General features: G+C 45.8%; 2 protein-coding genes across 5 annotated transcripts; one reads left to right on the top strand and one right to left on the bottom strand.

Moving 5' to 3' along the window:
• Positions 1-8: 8 nt before the first annotated feature.
• Positions 9-8,359, bottom strand: LOC116490867 (solute carrier family 25 member 36-like). The gene is given in 8 exon segments (XM_032190503.1): positions 9-1,465; positions 1,565-1,848; positions 2,060-2,126; positions 2,740-2,840; positions 3,146-3,223; positions 3,654-3,830; positions 8,230-8,275; positions 8,278-8,359. Coding segments are annotated over 8 exon segments (1,035 nt in total). The 3' UTR covers positions 9-1,265.
• A 3,985-nt stretch (positions 8,360-12,344) lies between these two features.
• Positions 12,345-23,341, top strand: PEX5 (peroxisomal biogenesis factor 5). 4 transcript variants are annotated; one of them, XM_032181848.1, is made up of 16 exons: positions 12,345-12,602; positions 12,876-12,911; positions 13,081-13,213; positions 13,736-13,870; positions 15,019-15,124; positions 16,383-16,473; positions 16,805-16,921; positions 17,307-17,399; positions 17,573-17,692; positions 18,218-18,361; positions 20,744-20,814; positions 20,984-21,199; positions 21,341-21,506; positions 21,691-21,848; positions 22,237-22,457; positions 22,545-23,341. In XM_032181848.1, exons 1-15 carry the CDS (start codon positions 12,453-12,455, stop codon positions 22,436-22,438), a joined length of 1,938 nt encoding a protein of 645 aa, XP_032037739.1. In that variant the 5' UTR covers positions 12,345-12,452; the 3' UTR covers positions 22,439-22,457; positions 22,545-23,341. The 4 variants fall into 4 exon arrangements, with proteins under 4 accessions (XP_032037739.1, XP_032037729.1, XP_032037720.1 ...); XM_032181838.1 differs by having other exon boundaries at positions 22,237-22,467; XM_032181829.1 differs by having other exon boundaries at positions 22,237-23,341.
• The last annotated feature ends 1,217 nt before the right edge of the window (positions 23,342-24,558 follow it).

The following is a 24,558-nucleotide window of genomic DNA, read 5'->3' as shown; positions in this document are numbered from 1 at the left end:
GGATTTCAAATAAAAGGTTCAGGGTTTCTGCAGTTTTTCCACTATAAGCCGGGAAATAAGCAGCCTGCGTAGCCGTTAATGTAAGACTGGAGATCATCCAGACCATATATTTACCAAATTATTGCCTTATCTTGGAGATGTGTTGTATTTTTAAGTGTATGTGTTGGAACAATTGAGACATCTCCGCATCCCTCCCCCCCACACCTTTTTGAGTCAAAATACTCTCTCTGTAAAGACAGTGTAGCCTTCCCCAGCACACGGGGCTATGAAACCAGAGGAACAGAAGGCATCCCAGCCTGTCACAAACGTTAACACATGCAGCAAAACCTTGATTACAGAAAAAAAACAATAAGGCTCTTTCCATATAGCAATAGAAACAGGCCAAATACTCAGCTTCATCCACCTTTTTACATGATCCACTTTCTCTACCAGCACAGAGTGTATTTCACAACAGGGACTTCAGCTTGTAACAGAACAGCCCCAGAAGTTCTGACGGAAGGTGTGCTTCCTTATGTTACTTAAGAGGGAAAGCAAAAAGAATAGATACGGTCAAGGCATGGCTATGAGGCCAGTAGCATAAGATATTAGGGTAGTGCTTCATAGCAGGTTGTGTTTCTTCCCCTGATCTACTTGGTCCAACTCTTCAGACCCAGCAGGGAGAAAAGAGGCTGTCAGCTGCCTGACGCTTCTTGGGGTAATGGCAGTAACATGTTCAGGACCCAAAGGAAGGTTCTGCAACAGGACATTTGTTGGTGGTCAAAGTTGAAGGACAGCACAACAGATGAAAGTTGAACGGCCCCTCTAAGGACATGAAAGGTCTCAGCACAAGATCTCTGCTTGCTCCAGCTCTCTCAGATGTCTCAGCCCTAGCCTGTCTTCACAGCCATGTTTGGTTGTTAATGGGTCCAGATGGCATGAAGATGCTGAAGCTAAGATATAAACATGCCTTCTCCTTTATCTCCTTTCCAGTAAGTTTCATGTCCTTGTTTCATAGAGGAAGCTAAGAGCAGGCACTGTCAAATCAGTGCCTTGAAATCTTGAGGCACTGGTAGAATTCAAGTCTCCAGAAAGAATGAAGGTGACATTGTACACATTGGAGCCGAAAACTTTGTATAAAACAGTCTTACATCCTGAGAATGCTATGCCTGACTCAGCCCCAGTCTGTGATGAAAAGCACCACCTCTTGGAGCATGGGAAAAGACCATGTCTCAGAACTATGAGGTCCCTGTAACTCTCCAGCAGCTCATTCAGGTGCTACAGTGTTCTTACAAGGTGGAAGAGGCCAAACGTACAATGAGCTCATAGGTAGCCATCATGATAGCTGTGTTGGGGATCTGTCGGATCAAGTGGGCCAGGAGCCCTCGGTATAAAGCCAAGGGTCCCTCTTCACGGACTACAAGCTGCAGAGTCTGTATAAAGGAATGATACCGTGACCCTTCTTCTCGCAACCGTGTCCGAATTACCTCTGGAGAGACAAAAAGGAAATTGGTATTAGCAGATTGATCCTACAGGCACGGCATCTCCCATCAAGGGGAACAAAAGCAAGGAGTGCAAACACGCTCACCATGCGGATATGCAATGCACGAGGCACATGTTTTGGAGACAGCAGCAGCTCCCATTAGTCCGAAGAAGTCACGGCTGTTTGGTGAAAGTGTGAGCGGTGTGGAAAGGGAATGATGGCCATTTCTCAGCTGCTGTTTCAGTGCTTCGTATATGACAAAGTGTATGATGGTCTCTGACACGCCAGCATAAGAGGCAGTGATTCCACGGTAAAATCCACGAAGGCCTTCAGTGTGGTACACATGCATGGCACACTGGAGGGCATTACTGCTCAGCTCCCCTTTCATCCTGTACAGGCAAAGGGAGGAGGGAGGGTTAGAATAGCATGTCACTTCACTGACCAAAAACGCTCTTCTGAACATAACTGTAAGACTCTTCTCTGGCATGCCCTTGAAAAAGACTCTTGTTCTGATTACCTGTCACAGACCTCTTCCCAATCCCACCCCCAAAACAATCACGGTTTGACGTGGAATGGCTCTGTACTGTTTGCCTGCCTTACCTGGCTTCCAGCTGCATCCTGGTTTTCACCAACCAGATAGGGTTGGTGAGTGTGGAAGAGGTAATGCCTAGAGAACAGAAGAGAAACACAGCAGTGAGAGCCAAGATCACACTGGCAGTTTGTGAGGAGTTGCTCATCTATCAGCTCTCTGAATTTTGCTTGGAAAACTGTGGTAGGTTGCAATTTGAGAGTGACCTTGAGCTCCTGTGGGAGAGGAGACATTTAGGGTAGGCTGATTTCCCTCCTCCCTCATTCTAGCCTTCGTTTGGTAGTAATTACCAACTCTGCCTTCTACATCACCCTGCTACAGGTGACAAGAAACAATAGGCTAAACTTGCAAGAATGGAAGATTTTGTTAGAGAATTGGAAGACATCAAGAGACATGATTCTGAGGGGTTCACATTACACACTGCCTTTCCCACCTGCACTCTTGAATGGAGCTCTTTTCCTGATTGCAGCTGGAGGGGAAAAGACTAGAACCAGATAAGAATGGAGAAACCTTAAGAAATAATCCTAAGAAGAATGAAGAGTGAGAGAACACTTTGCACAAGGAGCTTACTGCTCCAGATGGTGGAAGGACAAAGCTTCAGAATGCAGCAGCAATGGGGAAAGGATGAAACCTGTTTACAGCCACACGCAGAAGGACCCCTTGGCTCTGATTTGAGACAGAAGAGGCTCACCTGCGCAGGCTGCTGATAGCATGTGTACTTTCTTGGACTCTGGCACAAGGACAGTATTGAGCTTCTCCTTAACACCAGAATAGGCAGCAAAATATATAGCCCTGGTTGGAAAGAAATACAAAAGATATTATAGCTCACCTACAAGGAGCAGGGACAACACTGCTGTGGGGCATCAGTCCAAATTTTATTCTCAGCACAAGTTTGTCTAATGTGGCATCAGATACCACCTACACTCAGCGCACAGCAGTCATCCTGCAGCTATCATCAGAAGGTCCCAAAAATGCTTGTACAATGGGGGCACAGTGGGCATAGGGCCCTGACTGCTTTCAGAATGTGGAGCAATAGCTTTCATGAAGGTCCTTTATAAAGTGTTCAGAATAGGCAATCCTCAGGGAGCAGTACTTACCGGGAAGGGGCAACCCCAACAAGGTTTGGGCCCAGACCTCGGAACAGTGATCGTATGCCTTCCTTCTCAAGGATGGTCCTACAGAAGGAAATGAACAGAAGAGTCAGCAGAACAAAGCTGGAGGCTCTCTTGGTTCCTCTTCCTTTCTTCAGTACTTCTTGCAGCATCTGCTCCTCACCTCCAGTGTTATTATTTTCTGCCCTAGTCTCATTTTCTTTCATGCCACTTTTCTCTCCTTCAGCCATTTATTCCTATTTTTATTGACATCATCACACCGAGTCTGATCAAACTAGCTGTGAAGCTTCACACAGTCCCCAGAGCTGCCTTGCAGAATCAGGGTTCAAATCATGGATCAGCTGTGAGGAGTAGCTGTACCTGTGCTCTGATGAAACATCACTGCACTTGCAGTTTCCGGAGCTTCAACCCAAATGCTACTTTAATCTCTCCACCTGATGGCCAAACCTTCACTTCCCTGTTGCTAACAGGCACCCTGCCCTACCCTACTCACCTGAGCAATTTGAGCACTCCAGGGGATGGTGGTGTGGGGTTCACCAACCTCACACTCATCCCTGGCAGCTGAATCTCAGAGAGGCACAGGGGCCGCAGAGTGAGTTGGGATGACTGCAGACGTGTCTTCACCACTTCCAGAGGACAGGTCAGGATGGCTCCTGCTGTGCCACCACATCTAGGGCATAACAGCATAGGTAAAGATGACCCCTGTGCAGGAACAGGGCAATAATTCCAACCCAACTTTTCCACTGCCTCTCTCCTCTAGGAAAGGAGGAGGGTAGGTCCCCCGGCCTGCGTCACACATGACCTCTTGCTCTGATATTGATTAATGCAATAATGGCGTCTCTTGGGACATCTCCTGGCAGCCTAACTCTGAAACCAGTATTTGAGACAAACAGTCCCAAGTTCATAGGGATTCAGCTCAAAGTTGCTGAACTTTGCATTCAGAATTTCCCAGAGCAAACAGTTCTGCTGCCCAGTCTCCCTGCAGTGCTTTCAGCTGACATCTCCAGGCACCGTGCCTCATACCCTGTAAAAGCAGCATTGGCTCAGACAAGGGTAGCACAAAACTCTCCCACCCCTCAGCCTGCCTGCGTGTTTCAACACGTAATTCATTCAGCCCCACGTTTTCAAGGCCGTATAAGCAGGATCTATACTTTCTGCCAACAGCCACGCTCACCCACAGCCCAAGTTGCTTAATGAAAGAAGACCCTGACCTTCACCAGACAGAAGCTATTTTTGGAACTTATGAACCATAAATCAGTAACACTGAAAGGACACGTAGCCCCTTTTCCCCTTTCTGCCACACAGGGACACATCAGAACCAGAGTACTGATATGCTCGATTCTCAGCTTTTACCCATTCAGATCCTTTAACTGAGAGCTACAGGCTGCTCAGTACCTGAAAGACTTTTTTGAGATGAATTTGTATGGAACAGCCATGACTCGAATGCTGTAGCCAGACAGAGGCGTTCCTATCTGCTATGGCCAAACTCGCTTTGTTTCATAAGAGACAAAGGGTAAAAAAATCCCTCACTCTGCTCCAAAGAAAGAAAAGCCAACTAAAGAACTACAAAGTGTCAGGGAAGAATCATGTTTGTCAAGAGAACTGCATATGAAGATTCACCGAGCCTGTCTGAATTTAAGAAGAGATTGGACTGTGAACTTAGGCACATGGTCTGAACTTTTGGGTAGACCTGTGCGGTGTCAAGAGTTGGACTTGATGATCCTTAAGGGTCCCTTCCAACTCAGGCTATTCTATGATTCTATGATTCTATGATTCTATGTAGGTCAGTGAATGGCTGGAGCTCTGAAGAATTATTCTGAAACAGTCTATGCAGCTAATACATTGCTTTTATAGCCTTTACTCCTGGGGCTTAATTTATTGCTACCCACAGGTTAGAGGGAAAAAAAAAGAAAAAAAAAAGAGGCCTGGATACCTATTGTAATGAATTCCACGAGTTAAAATCTAGCTGATGAATTGGTCTAGAGACAAGTTACACATTTCTCAATGCCAGCAACTAGTTATGCCACTCCATTACACTCGTGCTGCTTTGCCAAGCCCTCTGCAGACCTTCAACGGTGATAACTTGCAGAGCAGCTGATCAGGAGCAACTTTTCCCAGCAGATGCAAGTGGTGGGAGTTAGGTAGAACGTGACCAAAGAACTTAACTTGGAGTCAGAAGACAACATGAAGCAGTAAGCATCATGGCTCATGTTCTCTGGATGATCAAGCAAACCAAGACAGCCTATTTAATGATCCAGGAGTCATGATTTATAAAAGCCACATTGATTTTTCCCACGTAAACCATACTCATTCAAGGTTCTGACAGTTCTATTCTTTTCCATGGTTTGTACCAGGCAAATCAGTAGAAACTCCAGACTTACAGGTATGTTTTTTTCTTGATCAGAAGTGCACTATCCAGCTCAGGAAAGGACTGAGTACAGTGGTGGGAGAATAATAAGTTTAAATAAATGCTCTAAATAAAGCAGTTTCAACTTCTCACCTAAATGCTGGACAAACACTGTGACAGGACTACATTTAGAGAAGTTGCTTGGTACCCTAAAGATTTGTTTAATGATACATAAGGAGGTACAATTTTATGCAATGTTCTTACAACGTTTAATTTCTCCAAGAAGCCCCTACCTGAGCATGGTCAGGATATGAATTTGAACCCGTGTCCCAAGTACATAGAAAAGTTTCCTAAGTTCAAGTTCTTCAAGCTACTGACATGTATAGCTACAGAGAAGAATCCAAAAAACAACAGTAAGAGCTGAAAAAAAAAGTTATTCCTTTGCATGGTGTTCATTTAATCAGCAGTAAGAGTCTGAGGTAAAATATTCTTCCTAAGCCAGTATGGCTACATTGTAAGACTAGAGCATTTTTTGAAGAGCCAAGAACTCTGACTAAACAAAGCTAAGGAAATAAGATGTATCAGTTGTTCAAAGCTAGAAGAAATCTTAACTATAATGCCTTACTATGCACTTAAAAAAAAAATAAAAAAAAACAGCCTCACTTTCTCCCCCTACCCCTAAACCATTTTGTCAGTAAAAAATCAAAGAGCAGTGGCCCTGCAAGAGTCTAATCACTTCTAGACTAGACCTAATATTTTTTTTTTTTTCCACCAAATACAGGAGGTGACATTTAACATGACAAAATCCATGGGTGACAAAGACTGTCACAGTGGCAAATAATAAGCAAAGCTGCAATTAATGGCAAACAATGAAAAAAAACATGGAACTCAGCAGCCACCAAGGGTCATTAGGCCCTGCATAAACAGATTGTTTTAACAAAGACAAAACCCTGAAATCACTATTCCAGAAAAAAGCAACAGAGGCAATTCCTGCAAAATATGATGGAAATAGCAGTGGACAACCAGTACAACACGTACTCCCAGAACAAAGCAGTGCCAAAAAGGGCTAAAGGAAGAAAGCACATAATTTAACTCCAGAAAAGAGTACTTGCTTCTGCATCTTGCTTTCACATTTTAAAGTTTGTGAAGTTCACTGCAAAGCTTGAGGTGACAGAAAAAAAAGGATTAGTACAGAGAAATATATATATAAAAAACCAACATTAACATTTTCTAATGATCTGAAAAGGTTATGAGAATGTGCACAGGTGTGACAAGGTTAACTGGTAATTCACATCTCAGTCCTTACTTTGGCAAAAATGCTGATGACTTGAAGATCTTCATTTAAGTACTGCAATATTACGTCAGGCAAATTTCCATCTAAACCAGGATTCTGTCTAAGACACAGGGTAATAACAACGGCCACAGAAGAGTACGAGAAGAAATATTCTTCTCCGGAATAGTCTCCCAGCTCTCTGCAATTTTCAGCTCAGAAATTTCCTCAGCCAAAAGTGTTGCATTGCATTTAATAGCCTTCAAGACATTCTTTTTTATTCTTCAGTCTAAATGCTTTCTGGACACTTAAAAAGCTTTTGCCTTCTCATATCCTGTGGCCAGGAGTCCCCCATTTTAACTGAACACTGTGTTAAAAGCTATGTTCTTGCACTAGTTTTGAATAAGTGCCTCAAGTTTTATTTAATAGTCCCTAAAAGATAAAATGAACAACTGTCCCTTCATTAATGAGATCTGCTTAATTAGATGAAACAGCATCACTAACTATACACTGCAGCAATAACCTGAACTTCTTTATCTCTTGGGTTTTAACTAATTGAAATCCAAAGATTACTGTTCAATTGGCGGGGACAGGGTACAGCCTGACAAAGTTCCCACCAGCAGATGTTCTGTTGCTAGCTAAAGTCTCTTAATTTTTCAAGAACCAAAGTGGAAAATGAGGATGAAAAAAATGTTAAGAAGAAAGCTAAGAAATATGAAGACATGTATAAGAAAAAGGCTTTGCCTTCTAGATGCTGTGACTATCTAATTCAAAGGAGAAAGTAACAAAAGAGAATAGCGTATACAAAATAACACGGGGAACAGACATGGCAAGTACACAGAAGCAGAGACTGACATTGCACAGCTGCATCACCTGCAGAAAATTGGAAATTTACGAATCAAGTGCAACTCAATTACGTGTTTTATTGTACAGGCTGCATTAGGGGCCTTACTGTCATGCAGACTCCAACAGGCTGGTGGAACTGGGAAGCGGATTAGATGCTTGCCTGGACACGGGACTTCCAGCAGTTACTCAAGGAGTCTGGAGGACCCGTTACACCTTCTGTTTTAGGACATCACCAACTTTAAACACTTTACTGTTTTGCAATTGAAATGAAAAACGGTTCTTAAAGTGAGGAGGGCTGAAGTGCAGCGGGAGAAGGGCCTTGCTCAAGGGCACGCTGTGAATCCGGCGGCGCTGCCAGGATGCGCGCTCCAACCCCCTGACTCACCAGCCCCATGCGGAGCTATTTAAAACCAGAGAAGCCACGCAGGAATCTGCCACCAGCCGCCACTAAGGGCTGGCTGCCCTGCTGCACATCCTACCCCTCACCCAGCACCCTACATCCTTCCCTCCCCCTCCACTCCCAGCTGAGGCTCCCGTGACTCCTCCAGGAGGCTCCCCCTCTCCCCGCAGCGCACAGCAGAAGGGGCAGAGCCGCAGGGCACTCACCCTCCGGCGACCAGGTGGAGCAGGGTGCTGTGCTGCTGCTGCATGGCTGCTGATCTGCAGGCACAGCCCCGACCCTTCGCTGCAAGCACCCCGGGGTGGCGGCCCGGCCTGCCCGCCCTCCGCCCAGCATTGGCTGCCCGGCGCCGGAGGAGGTGCCCGGGCGGTGCCGGCAGCTTGGGGACCGGGGGGGTGGTGGCAAATGCAGAGATAAGGAAGAAATTCTTCACTCAGAGGGTGGTGAGGCGCTGGGGCAGGCTGCCCAGAGAAGCTGTGGGTGCCCCATCCCTGGGGGTGTGCAAGGCCAGGCTGGATGGGGCTTGGAGCAACCTGCTCTGGTGGGTGGCATCCCAGTAGATGCCATCCCAATTAAATGATCTTTAAGGTCCCTTCCAGCCCAGACCATCCTATGATTCCATGACTCTCAGTTCATGATATCAGTTTGTATATATATAAATATAACCCGTAGATCAGATAAAATAAAGTACTACTGACTTCAGCACTCAGTACTGAGTGACACAGGACTGATTGTCTAATTTAGGCACCACACTGCTACACAATGGGTAAATGTGGGGAGGGTTCAAAGAAGGGAATAAAGAGTCCAAGCCTCCAAGGAGGAACCTTGGAAAAAAAAAAGAAAAAAAAAAAAGAAAAAAAAAAAAAAAAAAAAAGCTTAGTCTGGAAGGAATGGAAAGAAACGTGGCAATTCGCTTCAAGTGCATGCAAAAGCACTTCAAATAGAAAAGAAATCATTAGCTTGTCTGTGGTGGAAAAGAAAAGAAGTATCAGCCCATAAATAGCGCCTGTCGATACAAAGGCAGTAAGGGGAAGACCAGTAAAAGGATTGGCCTTCTGTTCAGTGGAAAGGAAAATCTACCAGTGATACTAAGAAATTGCATGCATTTTCCATCTGTTTTCACTGTGGTAGAGACTAGACTAATACCATAAATAGCACCAATGACAAGTGGGTAAAAAGTCATTCTGCAGTAGGGAGATAATAGATTTTTAGGAGCGAAGGTAAATTCAATGCTTTCACACCAGTTATGATTGATGAAATTCATCCTTTGATGGCTGAAGAACTGGATGAAGCAAGATCAAACCAACTGGCAGTTTTCTTTGAGATCTGTAGAGAATAAAGAGGTTCAGAAGATTGGAAAAGGCCAAATATACTGGCTATTAAAAAAAAGATAATCTAAGGAATCCAGCCGGGTTTATTTTACTGCCCTTCCCTGTGGTAATAGAAAAAATACATATTAAATCTTCAACTTACATTTTCCATTTGTCACCAAAAAAAAAAAGTCAAACCAGTCTTTCACAGTACAGTAACAGGCCTAGTGGATAAGTAAGTAACAGTAGTTTGAATTTATTAAGGATTTTGATTCAATTTCATCCGACAGTCTTATAAGCTAGCTAGGAAACTTGGGAAACCAGATGTATTGAAAATAGTGGTAGGAGAATTTGATGTGGATTAGAAAACTTTAAGATTGGTTTTCACAGAAGATTGGATATCACAGAAACACAGAATGGTTAGGGCTGGAAGGGATCTCTGGAGGTCATCTGGTCCAACAACCCTCCTCAAACAGGGACACTTAGGGCAGGTTGCCCAGGACCATGCAGAGGTGACTTTCAAAAATCTCCAACGAGAGAGACTCCACAACTTCTCTGGGCAACCTGTGCCAGAGTTTTGTCACCTGCATGGTAAAGAAGTACTTCCTGATGTTTAGACAGAATTTGGAAGACAAAATAAGTATTAAAATGATCTTAATCAATGGGAGAAGGAGTCTGAAAACGTAGGGCACCATTTATTACAAGCATGTGCAAAGTTCTGCACTTGGAAAAAAATAATGACTTTCATAAATTTAGGATAGGGAATAGGTATGCAGAGACCTCCATTTTCTCACTGGTTTCCATCAGGCCCGGCACCTTCTGTAGAGTACTGGCTACCATCAAACTGATAGTGACGGAGGGATGCAGAGCACAACATACCCTTTTCTGGAACTTTACAATCTGCTTTTCTCATCTCTCCAAGAATTTTTGAGGTCCCATGATATTTCAGTTCTTACTGCCAAAACATTTACACTTTGCAGGTAAGGGGCCATTGATTGTGCTCCTCTTCCTCTTGACTTTAGATCAAACCCTTTGTTTTCTACCTGCAAACAGAAATTATCTCTGCCTCAGCAGTCATTTCTGATTCCTCTAGTTGCATCACAGTCTTTTGAGACTGTGAGGGGTAAGTGGACCTACCCAACTTCTTGTCTAAGGGCTAGAAAGTCTCACTCTGCAGGTTTTTTTCTGTTTCAGCAGGTGGAGGGACATCCACTCTAGCCTGAGGCAATGACAAACCGTGATTGAGCCATGGAAGATGCTCTCTCAAGGCCTCTTACAGGCTGTATTCAGACTGTTGTAGATGATGCTATGTCATTTGCAGTAGATCAAAAGATTGCTTAAGGTTGGAACCGGTTCAACGGTGTATGCTGCTTTTCCAGAGCCTTTAGTGAGCCTGGTGGCCACCAAGAGCCAAGGAAAAGGCACCACCTTCCCAGAAGAGAAAGAGAGGGAGAGGAAGAGAAAAAAAAAAAAAAAAAAAAAAGAGAGGATACATTTTTCTTTAGTGTGTCTTGTCCCTGCATGTAGCAGAAATAAGCCTGGGTGCATTCCCTGTGGGGCCTGTTTTTGCTGTTCAGACTAAGACAGGAATGCTGTGGGGACATTTTTACAGATCAGTCTTTGAGACAGTATCACGGACATACCCCGAGACACTGATGACAAATGTTTATAAATCAAAATTGCTGAATCTTTACTTCTTCACTTTCCAGTCTCTGATTGCTTTTGGATTTCTGCCCATGCCATATCTCAACACATACACACCCCTTCTCCTTGTCTTTGGGCAGTCTATTTTTTTTTTCCTAGGAGCAGCACCGTATGTCTGTTCTTCTTGAATGTACTTCAGGATTACGTCCAAAAGCCTCCTCCTCCTTTTGCTCTCTTAAAATGCTCTTGCTAACCCTTGACCCCATTGAACGTACACAGGACTAGCATTTTATAATAGAAAGTAAGTCTTGTTTGTCATCCTTCACTCCGGATGAGTCAGCTCGGTGCACTCATGCTGCTAGGCTGACGGTGACTTACAGGCAAGTAGAGAGTGGTCTCGTAAGGCAGACATCTGAAAGAGTGGGATGTATTGTGCCAGCGTTACATACCATGCGCAGCCTGGGGCTTTGTGTGCAAGAGCCCTTGTGTAAAAGTCCTTTCAAATGTTGCCATCTTCATGCAGCTGCTTGCCAGATGCAGGACATTTCAACATCAGTGTCTGAGCTGATATCTGAAGCGTACTTTCAGCGTGAATCCTGCAGCCATCCTCACTTGCTGTGCTCTGATTTGTGTCGTAGAACAGTCTCAGCGTGTGAATTAGATTTCTTCCAGGTGGAACTAGGCTGGTACATGAGCAGTACATAGGGGCACACCTAGTGCATTTTAACCAACAGACCACAGGGCCAGGGAAAATATAACCCCAAATAAAGTTCCTCAAACATATTTGGTGTTGGAGTCGGATTTCTGGCTCTATCACTTTGGAGATTTGCTCCTGTTGAGCCAGGCCTGGCTGTGGATGTCACATGCATTTCAAAGCCACGAGGAGAGCAGTCACAAAGACTTAGTGCCAAGGAGCAGTGCCCGAACCAGCACCAGACAGCAGCTTTTGGATGGATGAGCTGCGTTTGGGAAGGCAGGAGGGGACGCTGCAGAAGAAAATATTCCTTTTGAAAAGAAGAAGGTGGGATTTCGGGTCTGAAAACGCTTTATTTCTAGCACATTAATTTTATGGGAGACAGCATGCTTGGTGTAAACACACAAAGTTCCGGGTCCCTTTAAGGCGCTGGGCCGGGGACGCTGCGCCTTTAAGCGCTGGCCCCGCCCCCTCCCGCCAGCCTCGCGAGCGCTGCGCGGCAGGTAAGGGCGCCGGCGGGGCGCGCGCGCGCGCGCTGCCGGGGGGGGGCGCGCGCGCGCGCGCGCGGCGCGGTGCCGGGGGAGCGCGCGGGGCGGGCGGCGGGGACGCGCGCGCGCGCGCGCGCCTGGACGACGGCAGGAAAGGGGCGGCCGGGCCCGTCCCGTCCCGTCCCGTCCCGTCCGACGCCCGCCCCCGTTGTCGCTGTCGCCCCCCTGGGCCAGGTGCAGCCCGGAGGAGGAGGAGGAGGAGGAGGAAGAAGGGGGGGTCCCCGTCCGGCGCCATGGCCATGAGGGAGCTGGTGGAAGCGGAGTGCGGCGGCTCCAACCCCCTGCTGCAGCTGGCCGGGCACTTCACGCAGGACAAGGCCCTGCGGCAGGAAGGGCTGCAGGGAGCCCTGGCCTGGCCACACGGGGCTCCCGGGGCGGCTGCCGTGAGTGTCGGGGTCTGGGGGGGCAAAGGGGGGACGGTGCTTTGGGGGGGGGGTCGAGGGGATGCGGGGATGGAGCTGGTGGCCTCGCTGTGGCAGGGAGGGGGGAGGTTGGGCAATGTCGGTCGGGATATTCCTGCTCCCCGAGTTGCCACATAAACAGGCAGCCAGCGAGGCTAATCTCAGGGGAAAGGAGGAGGATGGGAGATGGTCACGGAGTGCGTGGAGGGGTATGGGATCAAAGGTGTTGGGATAATTGTCCACTGTTCCCTCTAGGTATCCAAACCCCTGGGAGTAGCCTCTGAAGATGAGGTAAGAGTGGGCCAACACATCCATCTCCTTACTACTTTCCTCCTCAACGCTTAGACCTTTTTTCCCCTTACCTGCTTTTATTCTTCCGTTAAGTCCCTTCTCATCCTCCATAGCTCTGCCTGTTTCTCTTTAAGCTGTGTTCATTAATCCTGATCACTGTCTTTGGTAGCTGGTTGGAGAGTTCCTGCAAGAGCAGAATGCCCCTTTACTGTCCCGCGCGCCGCAGACCTTTAAGATGGACGATCTGCTGGCTGAGATGCAGGAGATTGAGCAGTCAAGCTTCCGACAGGCCCCTCAGCGAGGTAAGGGCAGCTGGAGTACGTGGTTACTGGAAAAGATCGTGGTGTTGCAGTTAAACTCTTAGCAGGGTGGCTCCCTGGAAGAGAAGTCTCTGGGGGGGAAGGGATGGATCTAGTTGTTGTCTTCAGCAACAATAGCTGGGATCTTTGTGATAATAGACAGCAAAAGGATGAGAGGCAACAGGCATGACTTGCAGCAATGATAACTGGCTAGATATGATGAAACATGTCTTCCCTTGGTGGGCAGTTGAGCATTGGAGCAGGTACTTAGGGAAGCTGGGGAATCTCTAACCTTGGAGAAGTTCAGAAGCTACCTGTTCGCTGTCCCGAGCAACTTTGGTGGTAACCCACTCTGCGAACACTTAACAACCTCCAGAGATTCCTTCCAAGTTGAATCTACAAGTCTCTTTATTCTAACAAAGAGAAAAGGACCTGATCAGAGGTGATGAGGGTTATCTGAAGGAGCATGGGACACTTAAATAACATCTTCGAGTTCTCCCATCTTCACTTGTGTTTTTCTTCTAGCTCCAGGTGTGGCAGCCTTGGCACTGTCTGAAAACTGGACCCAGGAATTCTTGGCTGCAGCAGATAATGCTGGTGATGTCTCTTCAGATTACAATGAGACTGACTGGTCGCAGGAGTTCATTGCTGAAGTGACAGGTGAAGGGCTGCTCTGGAAATTATCGTTGAGATGTTGTCCAGTCACATGCAGAGTTACTGAATGTGAGACTGGAATAATGCTTTGGGACCAGCAGTCAGTGTTTACTGGGGTGGCTTTAACAGGGAGGCAAAAAAAAAAAAAAAAAAAAAAAAGCTGCTTTGGAATGGATTAGCTAAATTGTTCATAAAGTGGTGTGGAAGCTTTTCTTCAGGTGTAAGGCTCTTTTATTTCTAGTTCGGGTTACTTGGAGAACTTGAGAGAATCAGGCTATTCAAATTGCTTTTATGAAAATTATTGTGATTCAACTGATGCAACTTGTGGAGATGGTCTGGTACTGCTTCTTGCTTACATATACTCTTAATTCACTTTGTTAAGGCTAGGTTTGCCTTTGGTACTAAGGTAAAAACTGTTTAGAGTGCTTTGGCCAAATATTTTTTCTTAGTTTGGGGGGAAAGGGGAATGTTTTAGAATAAAAGTGGATATTTTGCAAGCTGGAAAAGTGAAACGTGAATGTTTTTGGGACCGGAGGATAAGCTGTCTGTTCTAAGCAACGTGGTAGTTTATCTGAAAAGCCATCTTGTATTTGTGCATAGAGCTTGGGCTTGGGTATGATCCTGTGACCATCTATGGCTTCACCTGCAAATTATGAGCAAGATTTAACTAGATCCTATTCTGTTCCCTATGGATGACACTGTAGAGAGTCAGACAGTCCCACTCACTGACCATCCCTCTTTGTATTCCTGGGAATATAAATCAACACATGCCACGGTCTGAGAGAGTTCAGATGAAGAGCTAGTGCTTTGTAAGTTGTAGTTTTGACAGAGACTTGTAATGCGTTGCTGATTTCCTTGACCTACATAATATCCCACATGGAGCAGCTGGTTAAGTTGTGAAATTGAAATAGAAGATTGATGTTGCCACCACAGAAGCGTTTGTATTAATAGATAGTCTGAACCTAAGGTTTGATTATTTTGTATGTTTTAGATCAAAACAGTTAGAAACAAACATCAGCAATCTTTCTTCGAGGAGAGCTTTCCTGTATGTGTTAGATAACCTGGTGTAAAGTAGAGAGAGCAAAATCTGACTTTATTCTTAGTGAAGTTCTGCCTGTCTTACTGTTCTTTCCTTGTACTGGTGTTTTATGCAGATCCGCTGTCTGTGTCCCCTGCCAAGTGGGCAGAAGAATACCTAGAGCAGTCAGAAGAAAAACTGTGGCTTGGGGAGTCAGAAGACCAGTCATTGGCAGATAAATGGTGCGTCTCTATTTTCAAGACGAGTTACTGCTGTTGGGCACCTGGGTGGTTTAAGTCTGGATAGGTGATAAGAAATCTGCTATGGTTTGAATGCTTTGCAGTCATGTACCTAGACTGATGTTCTCCAACCTTTGGTTTCAGAGAAGGGAGAAAATGATGCTTGGACACTGAATCTTTTAAGAGATGTTTTCCTTTATTCTAGTTCCAGCAAATACTGTGCTTGTGTAGTCTAACTCAATCTCATGTGAAGTGCGGAGCTCCTTAATGTGATTTCAGGAGTGAGTTCAATAACTCCTACTCAAGCAGAACTTGTTTTCTACAGTAGATACTTTCTTAGATTTAGAGATCTGAAGTGCCAGACTCTACTAGCTGTAAACTTCTATCACTTTGTTCTCCCTATTTGGCAAACAGCATTTAGCTTTTCCTTAGCATATTTTTAGATTCAGCCTTCCAGGCATTATTTTCATGCGTTTCTGTGTGGTAGATTAAAGAACAGTCTATTGCTACTAAAAATCTTCTCTGTGTAGATGCTATGGCGGACCACAGTCAAATACTTTCAAGTAAGCTAGCAAAACAAAGGCAAGTGTTTGAGCTGGTTAGATCTTTAGCTAAAACAGGCTTTGCATATTTGGATTCTCTTTTTCTCCTGGCTTTTGCCTTTCCTGATATCTTTCTGCAAATATGGATGTAACTGAGTTACTGCCCTCAGTTTCAATGACTTCACCAAGACTTTCTGTAGTGGTAACACCTAGAACTGGTCCTATTCTGCTGTAAACCAGAAAAAAAAACACATTGAATTGCGTGGTTGCTATGAGTCCTCAGTCCTTTTCAGAGCCACTGCTTTTCCAAGATGCTGTTCCTCTTCCATGAGAATGACCTGCTTTCTCTTTTCCTGAATGAATGACCTTGTAATTGGTGGTGCTAAAACTTCTAACGTTTGATAGCATGTGAGCTTGCCAAGTAATCCAGACTGTGCTGCGGAATTGTGCTGGCACAGTAGTCATTTTATTCCACTACTGTTTTTCAGACTACTACTGCAGTCATTTCCACTACTGTCATTTGCAGACTTAACCTGATAGTAAATTTGAATTTTTTTCCAGATGAATAAAGGTGCTGAATGACTTCAGCGAACCCTAGAGTCTGTGGAGAGGGTTTGTGTCCCTCAACGCTTTAGTGCCCCATTGTGTGGACTATTGTTAGAGAGAGTTCACTGTTACCCAGTACCAGATTATCTCTTTCCCTTTTACTGCTACTGCAGGTATGAGGAGTATCAACCGGAGGATGATCTTAAGAAAACTGCTAGTGATTTTCTTTCTAAAGTGGATGATCCCAAGCTCAACAGTTCTGAGGTGAGGAGTTCTGTGACTGGGGCTGACAGATACCTGGTATGCATAAAGGGTGTGTGGGGAACTGAGAAGGGGAAAGACAGTAAATAAATACAGCATCTTGCTGTCCAGTGCTTCTATTTCTTCCGTGTTTCCTAAAAGTTGAACCCAGTTCCCTCCAGATATTGTCCCTTTCTACAACATCACTTTGAAGTGCTCTCCTGCCCACCTTTTCTGGCCTTCTGTGCTCAATTTGAGGAGAGAAATCCTCTTGGTGAAGGAGGGGGGCATGGACAGAAGGATTATTGGCAAAGCATCTGCCCAGCTCCACCCTTGTTTCATTTCTCTGCCACAGTTCCTAAAGTTTGTCCGCCAGATCGGAGATGGGAGGGTATCGATCGAAGCTAATAAGGTGACCCACAGAGACCAAGATCAGGCAGAGCAATGGGCAGCTGAGTTTATGCAGCAGCAGGTAGGAGCCCCAGCTATGTGTGCGCTGAAGGAGGAAAGGTCTTTGGCACAGTGCACAATCTGGGAGCAAGGGAGAATGGCAAGTCCAAATTTCAGCAGTGCTTTGCTAATGATTAGGCTGGGGGAGGCCAGGGAGGGGCTCTTGGACTCTTCAGAGCAGAGTCTAGCCAGAAGCTGGGAAGGTATCTGGGCAGAGTGAGCGGTCTCATCTTCAGTAGTGCCTGGGAGGAAGGGTGTGTCCAAAAGAACTCATCTCTACTTTCCAGGCCATCAGTTCTTGCTGATGGGGAGGAGTGGTCATCACAGACCCTCCTGCTGGTTTGGGATGTGCACTGAGTTTGCCAAATCCTAAAAAGAAAGGTGTGTTTCTGTTTCCAAACTCCCAGGGGGCATCCGATGCCTGGGTGGATCAATTTACGCGATCTGGGAACGTGTCAGCTCTTGATACGGAATTTGAGCAGGCAAAGACTGCTGTGGAGGTAAAGCTGGAGGAGGAGGAGGGCTGGGGTACCATCTGAGAGCCTGTGATAGGGTTACCTCTCTACTTTGCATGTTGTGAGGAGGGCTACAGACACTTAAGAGGGTGTTCTCTGGGGTGTCTGTAGATCTCAGTTAAAAGCTGTACTCTAGTCACTTCCTGTCCTTCCTTCAGTCAGATGTGGACTTCTGGGACAAACTCCAGGCAGAATGGGAGGAGATGGCCAAGAGAGATGCAGAGGCTCACCCTTGGCTCACTGATTATGAAGACCTCAGCTCCTCTTCATATGACAAGGTAACAGAGAACAGGGTTTCCTAGCACTGTGATGAACTGCTTTGAGGAAACTGGCAGACTGTCTACCTTGTGTTCTTAGGGTTCCTTCTCATACCAATCATTCGCTGTCACTTGCACCCTAATCCCAGGTCAGCTAGGGGCTAAACCTACTGTTTGTACTTGTTCTGGTTTGCAAGTGCTGTCTAGTTCTTGTCTAACATCAAATATCAGTTGGTGCTGGGATTCCTTGTAATGAGTGCAAGTACCTACTCCCACACAGATCTGATGAGACGAACACCAGATATATCATCACTGCTGCGATTTATTCCATGTCTGCTGTAGTCCAGGTTTGGAGGAATTTTTCAGGACAGAGCGGGCGGGTAGAAGAGTTGCTGTTCTGCTCCAAGCTAGCAGAGGGGTTGAGGTGCTGGCTACTCTGTAGTTGGAATGTTTCTGATGCAGCAAGATATGTGATGTCTTGTAGAAAGCGCTTTTCTCCCTAAGCCTGTCTCCTGGCATTAGCCCTCTGCTTCTCTTCCCTGCTAGGGTTATCAGTTTGAAGAAGATAATCCCATGAGAGATCACCCTGATGCTTTTGAAGAGGGGCGGAAGCGCTTGGCAGAAGGCGACCTCCCCAATGCTGTCTTGCTCTTTGAGGCTGCAGTACAACAGAAGCCAGATCATATGGAGGTGAGTGAGACCAGAGGTAACAGGCCTTGGCTAGGTGTCCTGCTACTTGGAGCCTTCCCCTCTGAGGTGTCAGGGTGTGTGTAAAAAGCTCACTTCCATGTTACGAACTGTGCAGAGTGCATGAAAACATCTTGGTTTTCTCTGTCTCTGGGTATGTAGCTGATAATCTCTTTACAACTACCTGAAAGGAAGGTGTGGGGAGCTGGGGGTCAGCCTCTTCTCACAGGTAACTAGTGATACGACTAGAGGGAATGACCTCAAGGTGCGCCAGGGAAGGTTTAGGTTAGAAATTAGGAGACATTTCAGAAAGAGCAGTCAGGCACTGGGACAGGTTGCCCAGGGAAATGGTAGAGTCACCATCCCTAGGGGTGTTCAAGGAAAGGTTGGACGTGGTGCATAGGGACATGGTTTAGTGGGTGACATTGGTGGTAGGGAGATGGTTGGATCAGATGATCTTTGAGGTCTTTTCCAACCTTAATGATTCTATGAGATAAGTGAATCCCAAGGAGGGCTGTGGGCTTATAACTAAAGTCAGATGCACAAAGCCTTCTGGCTTGAAGCTGTGTAAAATCACATGAGACTGACACAGAGCCAAGACAAGGAGCTTTCATCTGTGTAAGTTGCTTCTGTGGAAGTCTTGGCATTTCAGGACTGGAGATGCTTCTGGTAGTAATGATGATTGCTTTTAATGTTCGTATTGAAGACTAATTTAGAGCAGCTCATTAAACTACAGATTCTGGTTTGGATCTCCATCTGCCAGGAGAAAATGTTACCTAAAAGGACAGAGATGACATGAGTGTCTTCACAGAAGCTGTAGACCAGAGTATGATTTTTATACGGAAGAAAATGTTCCAGCAGCTAATTCAGTGAATACTTATTTCCATGAAACGCTTCAGCTTCTGCAGGATGGATCGAGAAATCAAAGTCTGTGTACCTTTCCCCAGAAGTAGAGCACATAGATATTCTCAGGAGGATGAGGAGGAATCAAGCACATCCAGTACTACCATTTCTGGAGTGCCTACCTCAAAGATCCAGGCATGCTGAATACTTCGTGTGCCTGATTCAAGTCCTACTATTTGTATATGATGGGAAAATAATGAGTTTGTTAGTCCTCTTGGAATGGATTTCTTTTGGCTGCTGGGAATACGGGCATCTGATCTTCTAGGGTACTGGGAGTAGGTGAAAAGTAAGCAGATGTTTTGAAGATCTGCTTTTGCTTTAAACTGTTTTGCTCTAAAGGTGTGTTGCTAGTACTCCTTAAGAATCTGATACTCTGAGGCTGTGTGGGCTGCAGGCTGAGTATAATATAACTACTCAGAAGTAGCTGAGACCTTAGGAGTAGAAGTCTTGAACTTTTCCTGGCTAGCTGTATTGAAAATTGCTCTAAATTGTTCTGCCGTGACTCTGAAAAAAAGTACAGCAGAAGTCAAGTTCAGGTGGTGCAGTGATCAAATAGACTTGTACAATTGTTTCTGTGAAGGAAAATATCTCAGTTCCCTTGGTCCAGATCACAACTTTACTTTCAGTCTCTACTTTCCTCACTTCAGAACCCAATGCAGGCATGAATGGTGAGTTCTGTGTAGGATCTAGTTGTAAATCTAGAGATTTGAGGCAGTAGATTGCCTCTTACTTGTGGTGGCTTGTGCAGGCCATTGCAGTATGTTTTATGCGACTTAGGTTCAGTGAGCAAGTACTTCATGCTGACAACCTAGCCAACTGTGCAGCCTATTTAAGACCAAGGGGTGTGATTATCAACATAAAGTGAACAGGTACTTTAGGTTTAGTGCCTTAAATATTCCATATGTCAGCAGCCTGGAAACTGAAGTTTTGTTTTGATGTTCTAGTGTCATGGTTAAAGAAACAACAAAGCAACAGTGCTTCTACTTTCAGGTCTTACGGTTACTTCCCCGAAATTATCACTTGCAAGTGGGCCTCTGCACAAGTATATGCAGCTGCATACCTTGAGGGTCTCATTATTAGCACTGCTGCTATGCTATTTTGTTCTTAAGAAACCTGAAATCTACTTTTCCCTTCTTCCTCTGCAGTTTGACCACAGTTAGCAGCTAAATGTGGAGATTATGGGACTTAAAAGTGCTAAAATTGCAAGCAGTTGCATTATGGTAGCTTTCCAGATAGAGATTCACCTGTTTTCACTACAACACCAGTTTTATTGGCTTTGAGAGCATATGGACCATGAAGTGTGTACATCTTTCTAGGAAATCCATATGCATCTGTAGGTAATGTGTGTAGTTGCATATACTTGGCCTCACCCTGAAAATGTGTGGGATAATGCTGTGAATTTAATCTCTGTGCCTTTGGCTTTTTTTTTTTTTCTTTCTGGACCTGAAGAAATTTGTCTTAGTACATCTTTGTCTCCTCCAGGCCTGGCAATATCTGGGAACCACCCAAGCAGAGAATGAACAGGAGCTCTTGGCAATCAGTGCTCTCAGACAGTGAGTGTTGTAGTATGTGTTCTGAGCCACACTTCTTGTCTTGTGCATGATGCCTCAAGGACCATGTGGCTAGCGTTGTGTGCTCTGCCTTGATCGTATTATCTCCTGTATCTGAGTATATCCCATTTTGCTTTAATACTGTAGTCCCTTATCTTTCTGTAACCTGCAGGTGCTTGGAACTGCAGCCTGGGAACCTCACAGCACTTATGGCTTTAGCAGTCAGCTTCACCAACGAGTCCTTGCAGAAGCAGGCGTGTGAGACTTTGCGGGAGTGGCTCCGCCACAAACCTGCATATGCTCACCTGCTGGAGAAGGAGCCAGAGGAGAGTGCCTCAGGGCCTAACCTTGGGCATTCCAAGCGTGTGCTTGGTTCTCTGCTGTCTGAGTGAGTTGGGGGTGTACCAATTTCAGCTTTCAGCTGAAAGGCTTCTTGGAGGGTTGGGATTGGGCCGGGCAGATGTTAGCGGGCAACCCAAGGTCAGCTTGCTCTACCGTGTACAAATGTCCTTGTTCCATGCTTTTGCAGCTCACTTTTTGTGGAGGTGAAAGAGCTGTTCTTAGCAGCTGTGCGCAGCAACCCCTCAACTGTTGATCCTGATGTTCAGTGTGGCCTGGGTGTCCTTTTCAACCTTAGTGGCGAATACGAGAAGGCTGTGGATTGCTTCAGTGCCGCACTTAGTGTGCGCCCCAATGTAAGAAAGGGCAGAGTGGGGGTGCTGGAGGTACCTGGAGGTTTATGGGTGGAGATGCTGTTTATATGAGAGGTACATCTTTCGAAGTGGAGGAGTGAGGCAGATGCATTGGTTAGGGAGGGCTGGCTCGGAGCTTAAAAAGAACCAGTTTGTCTCAGCCATTTATCTCTGTCCCCTTCTCTAGGACCATCTTCTATGGAACAAGCTTGGTGCCACCCTGGCTAATGGGAATCGGAGCGAGGAAGCTGTGGCTGCATATCGGCGGGCACTGGAGCTCCAGCCAGGATATATCCGCTCTCGATACAACTTGGGCATCAGCTGCATCAACTTAGGTGCCCACCGGTGAGCATAGGATGGGCAGATCTGCTGTGCCCTGTGAGTGTGTGTATGTGTGTCAGAGAGAGACCGCAGCAGGTTACTAGGGCGGTGCTGTGCTATCTGCAGCCTTCCCATGGCACAGGCAAACAGAGGTTGTGTGAAATCTGCCCTGAGAACAAAATGTCAGGCAGATCCACTTGGATTAGGGGCTATCTGGACTTCAGTTTCTGTTAAGAGGGACAAGAGGGAACTCGGGGCTGCGGGTGGAGGGGGTTGGAGTGGGGGAAAGATCTGCTGAAGAGGGTGAAACTGTTTTGGAGGGGAAGAAGTAGCAGTTTAGAAGCAAATTGGGAGGGGAGTTTGAGATGTGGCATCTTCTCCAATAAGCGTGTGTATGTTCTCATGTTGACAGTGAAGCTGTGGAGCACTTCTTAGAGGCTTTGCACATGCAGCAGAAGAGCCGAGGTCCGCGGGGGCAGCAAGGCGCTATGTCTGACAACATCTGGAGCACCCTTCGCATGGCCCTCTCCATGCTGGGGCAGAGTGACCTGTACAGGGCAGCTGATGCCCATGATCTTCCCACACTGCTTCAGGCATTTGGCCTCCAGCAGTGACACTGGGATGGGCTCCCCTGTGAGTGCAGGTTTGTCCCAGCCCCGCAGTGACCTTCCCTAGAAAGAAAACGTTCACTAGGGTTCACACACACCTGTGCTCTGGTAGGGCAGACCAATGGCAGCCGTTTCTTGAAGGACTTCGTGCTGAAGTGTGGAACTTCCCCTACCTGTCTGTTGTGGCCTGAGCATCTCTGAGCAGTTCACACTACCATATCCGAGGCTGACTGGCGCTCTGCTAGGCAGATGATCAAAGTGGGAAAACACCAAGTCTTGCCAGAGCGCATCTGCAGTAGTAAACCAGCGTGGCTTTGAGACATTACGATAGCCATTCTGCAGAGACTACCTGCTGGACGTGTCTTGAAGGCTGGTTGCTTTGGTGGGGTGGGATTGCCATTTGGTGAAACGCTGAAAAATTCTGGGTTTTCAGTATGCTTCCCCCATGTATGTGCTTGCATGTGTGTATATGTGGGTTGCTAGAGAAAAAGCTGAGGACAGCTGTTCCCTTTTTGGGGTAATAGTAAAGTCATGGTACAACCAGATGCTAATTTCTCACTGTCTTCATGGGCCTTTTGAGAGCAGTGTGTCGTACTTGTGCTAGGGACATGGCTGGAGGCCCTTAGCCTGTAGGGGTAAGAAGAGATCCTAGCGCTCAGACTTGAGGCAATGCAATAGGAATAAAAGCCTAAATGTAATCTCCCAGAATATAGTGAGGAAAGGGTCAAGTTTTAATTTTTCACTTGATCGTCTGTCATTGTTTTTCCTTTGTGCAGAAGTTCCCCATCTTGTCTGTACTGAATCTTGTTAATTATAAATATCTGTATATGATTCTGCTGGGGAAAATGTTTTTAATTGTAAAATATTTTGTATAATAGAGGGGGGGGAGAATTAAAATTGCCAAAATGACATCTTTCTCTGTGCCTCTGTTGAAGCTGCATGAAGTGGGTAGTGTATATCTCTGAGGGTACAAGCCCACTCGATTTCCAAACACAGATCTGCATTTTTGTCTCGCATTTCAACTCAGGTTTTGTTCTACTGATAGCTCATGCAAATGAAGCTTAAAAGGATCTCATTTTGCTGTGGCCAGAGGCTTCAGTTCTGTGAGCCTGCAAAAGGGCTTCACTGTACCAAAAACACTATTTCCCTGCTTAGGCTTAGGGGTCAGTGAAGCACCTTTTTTTCTTTTTAATTGTTATCTGATATGAGGGAAGCTGTTACATTTATCACTTCTTGGAGGAACCTGACCGCTGCAGTAGTTGAGACCAGGAGCACTTATCCTTCCTTCTCCACCAGGCACCTGTTTCTTCATACTTCTACCCTACAAGCTTGTTTCTCGTGCTATATTCTCTGCAATAACATTGAGGAGCAGAGTGTGTGTGGAGGGAGCAGTTCTGGCTGTATGTTTTCAGATCCCCTAGGTTCCCTTGAATCTCATCCAGCACTGTGGCACTGAACATGCATGCACCATATTGAAATTGCTCTAATGCATGTGAAAAAATTTGCTGCTTGTGCCATCTGAAAGAAAGGAAAATGCTGCCTCTGCTTCCAGCTCACATACCCAACTCTTCTCATAGTCAAAGTTGTGCCTTTTGCTTTTTACTGATTTCTAACATTCTCTGGTCAGTGAAAAAGTTTCTATCCTTCTTTGGTCAGTGGAAAAAAAATCAGTGCCTGTGCTGTACAGCACAGTGCCATGTGCAAAGTACACGAACCTGCTGTTCATGTACTTTGCCTTTTTCCCCATGTGATCCTCTCTGTTCGTACTCTCACTGTTTTACCTTTTCTTTTTCTCACCCAAGTGCCATTACTGCTTTTCTCCTCCGTTACTTGTCTGTTTCCCTCTATTTTGCTCTCTTGGCCTTGTGTTTTGTGTTCTTTGCATCCCCTACTGCCTCTGCAACTAGAGTCATTGTCAGCATTTGTTCTTTTTCTGTGTAAATTGTTCTCACTTCCTACCATGTTTCCCACCTTAAATAATCTCTACAGTATCTGTGCTACTTTTGCTATGGTCAGATCTTCACCAAGATACTAGCCTGTCTTTCTCCCAGGGCTGAGTAAAGGTTGAGCTGCCTCTGTCCAGATAATGTCTAACCTTGTCCTGTTAAGAATTCCCTTTGGAAACA

The sequence above is a fragment of the Aythya fuligula genome, chromosome 1 (assembly GCF_009819795.1).
Source record: "Aythya fuligula isolate bAytFul2 chromosome 1, bAytFul2.pri, whole genome shotgun sequence".
Taxonomy (NCBI): Eukaryota; Metazoa; Chordata; class Aves; order Anseriformes; family Anatidae; genus Aythya; species Aythya fuligula.
This window is presented reverse-complemented; position numbering and strand designations above follow the sequence as displayed.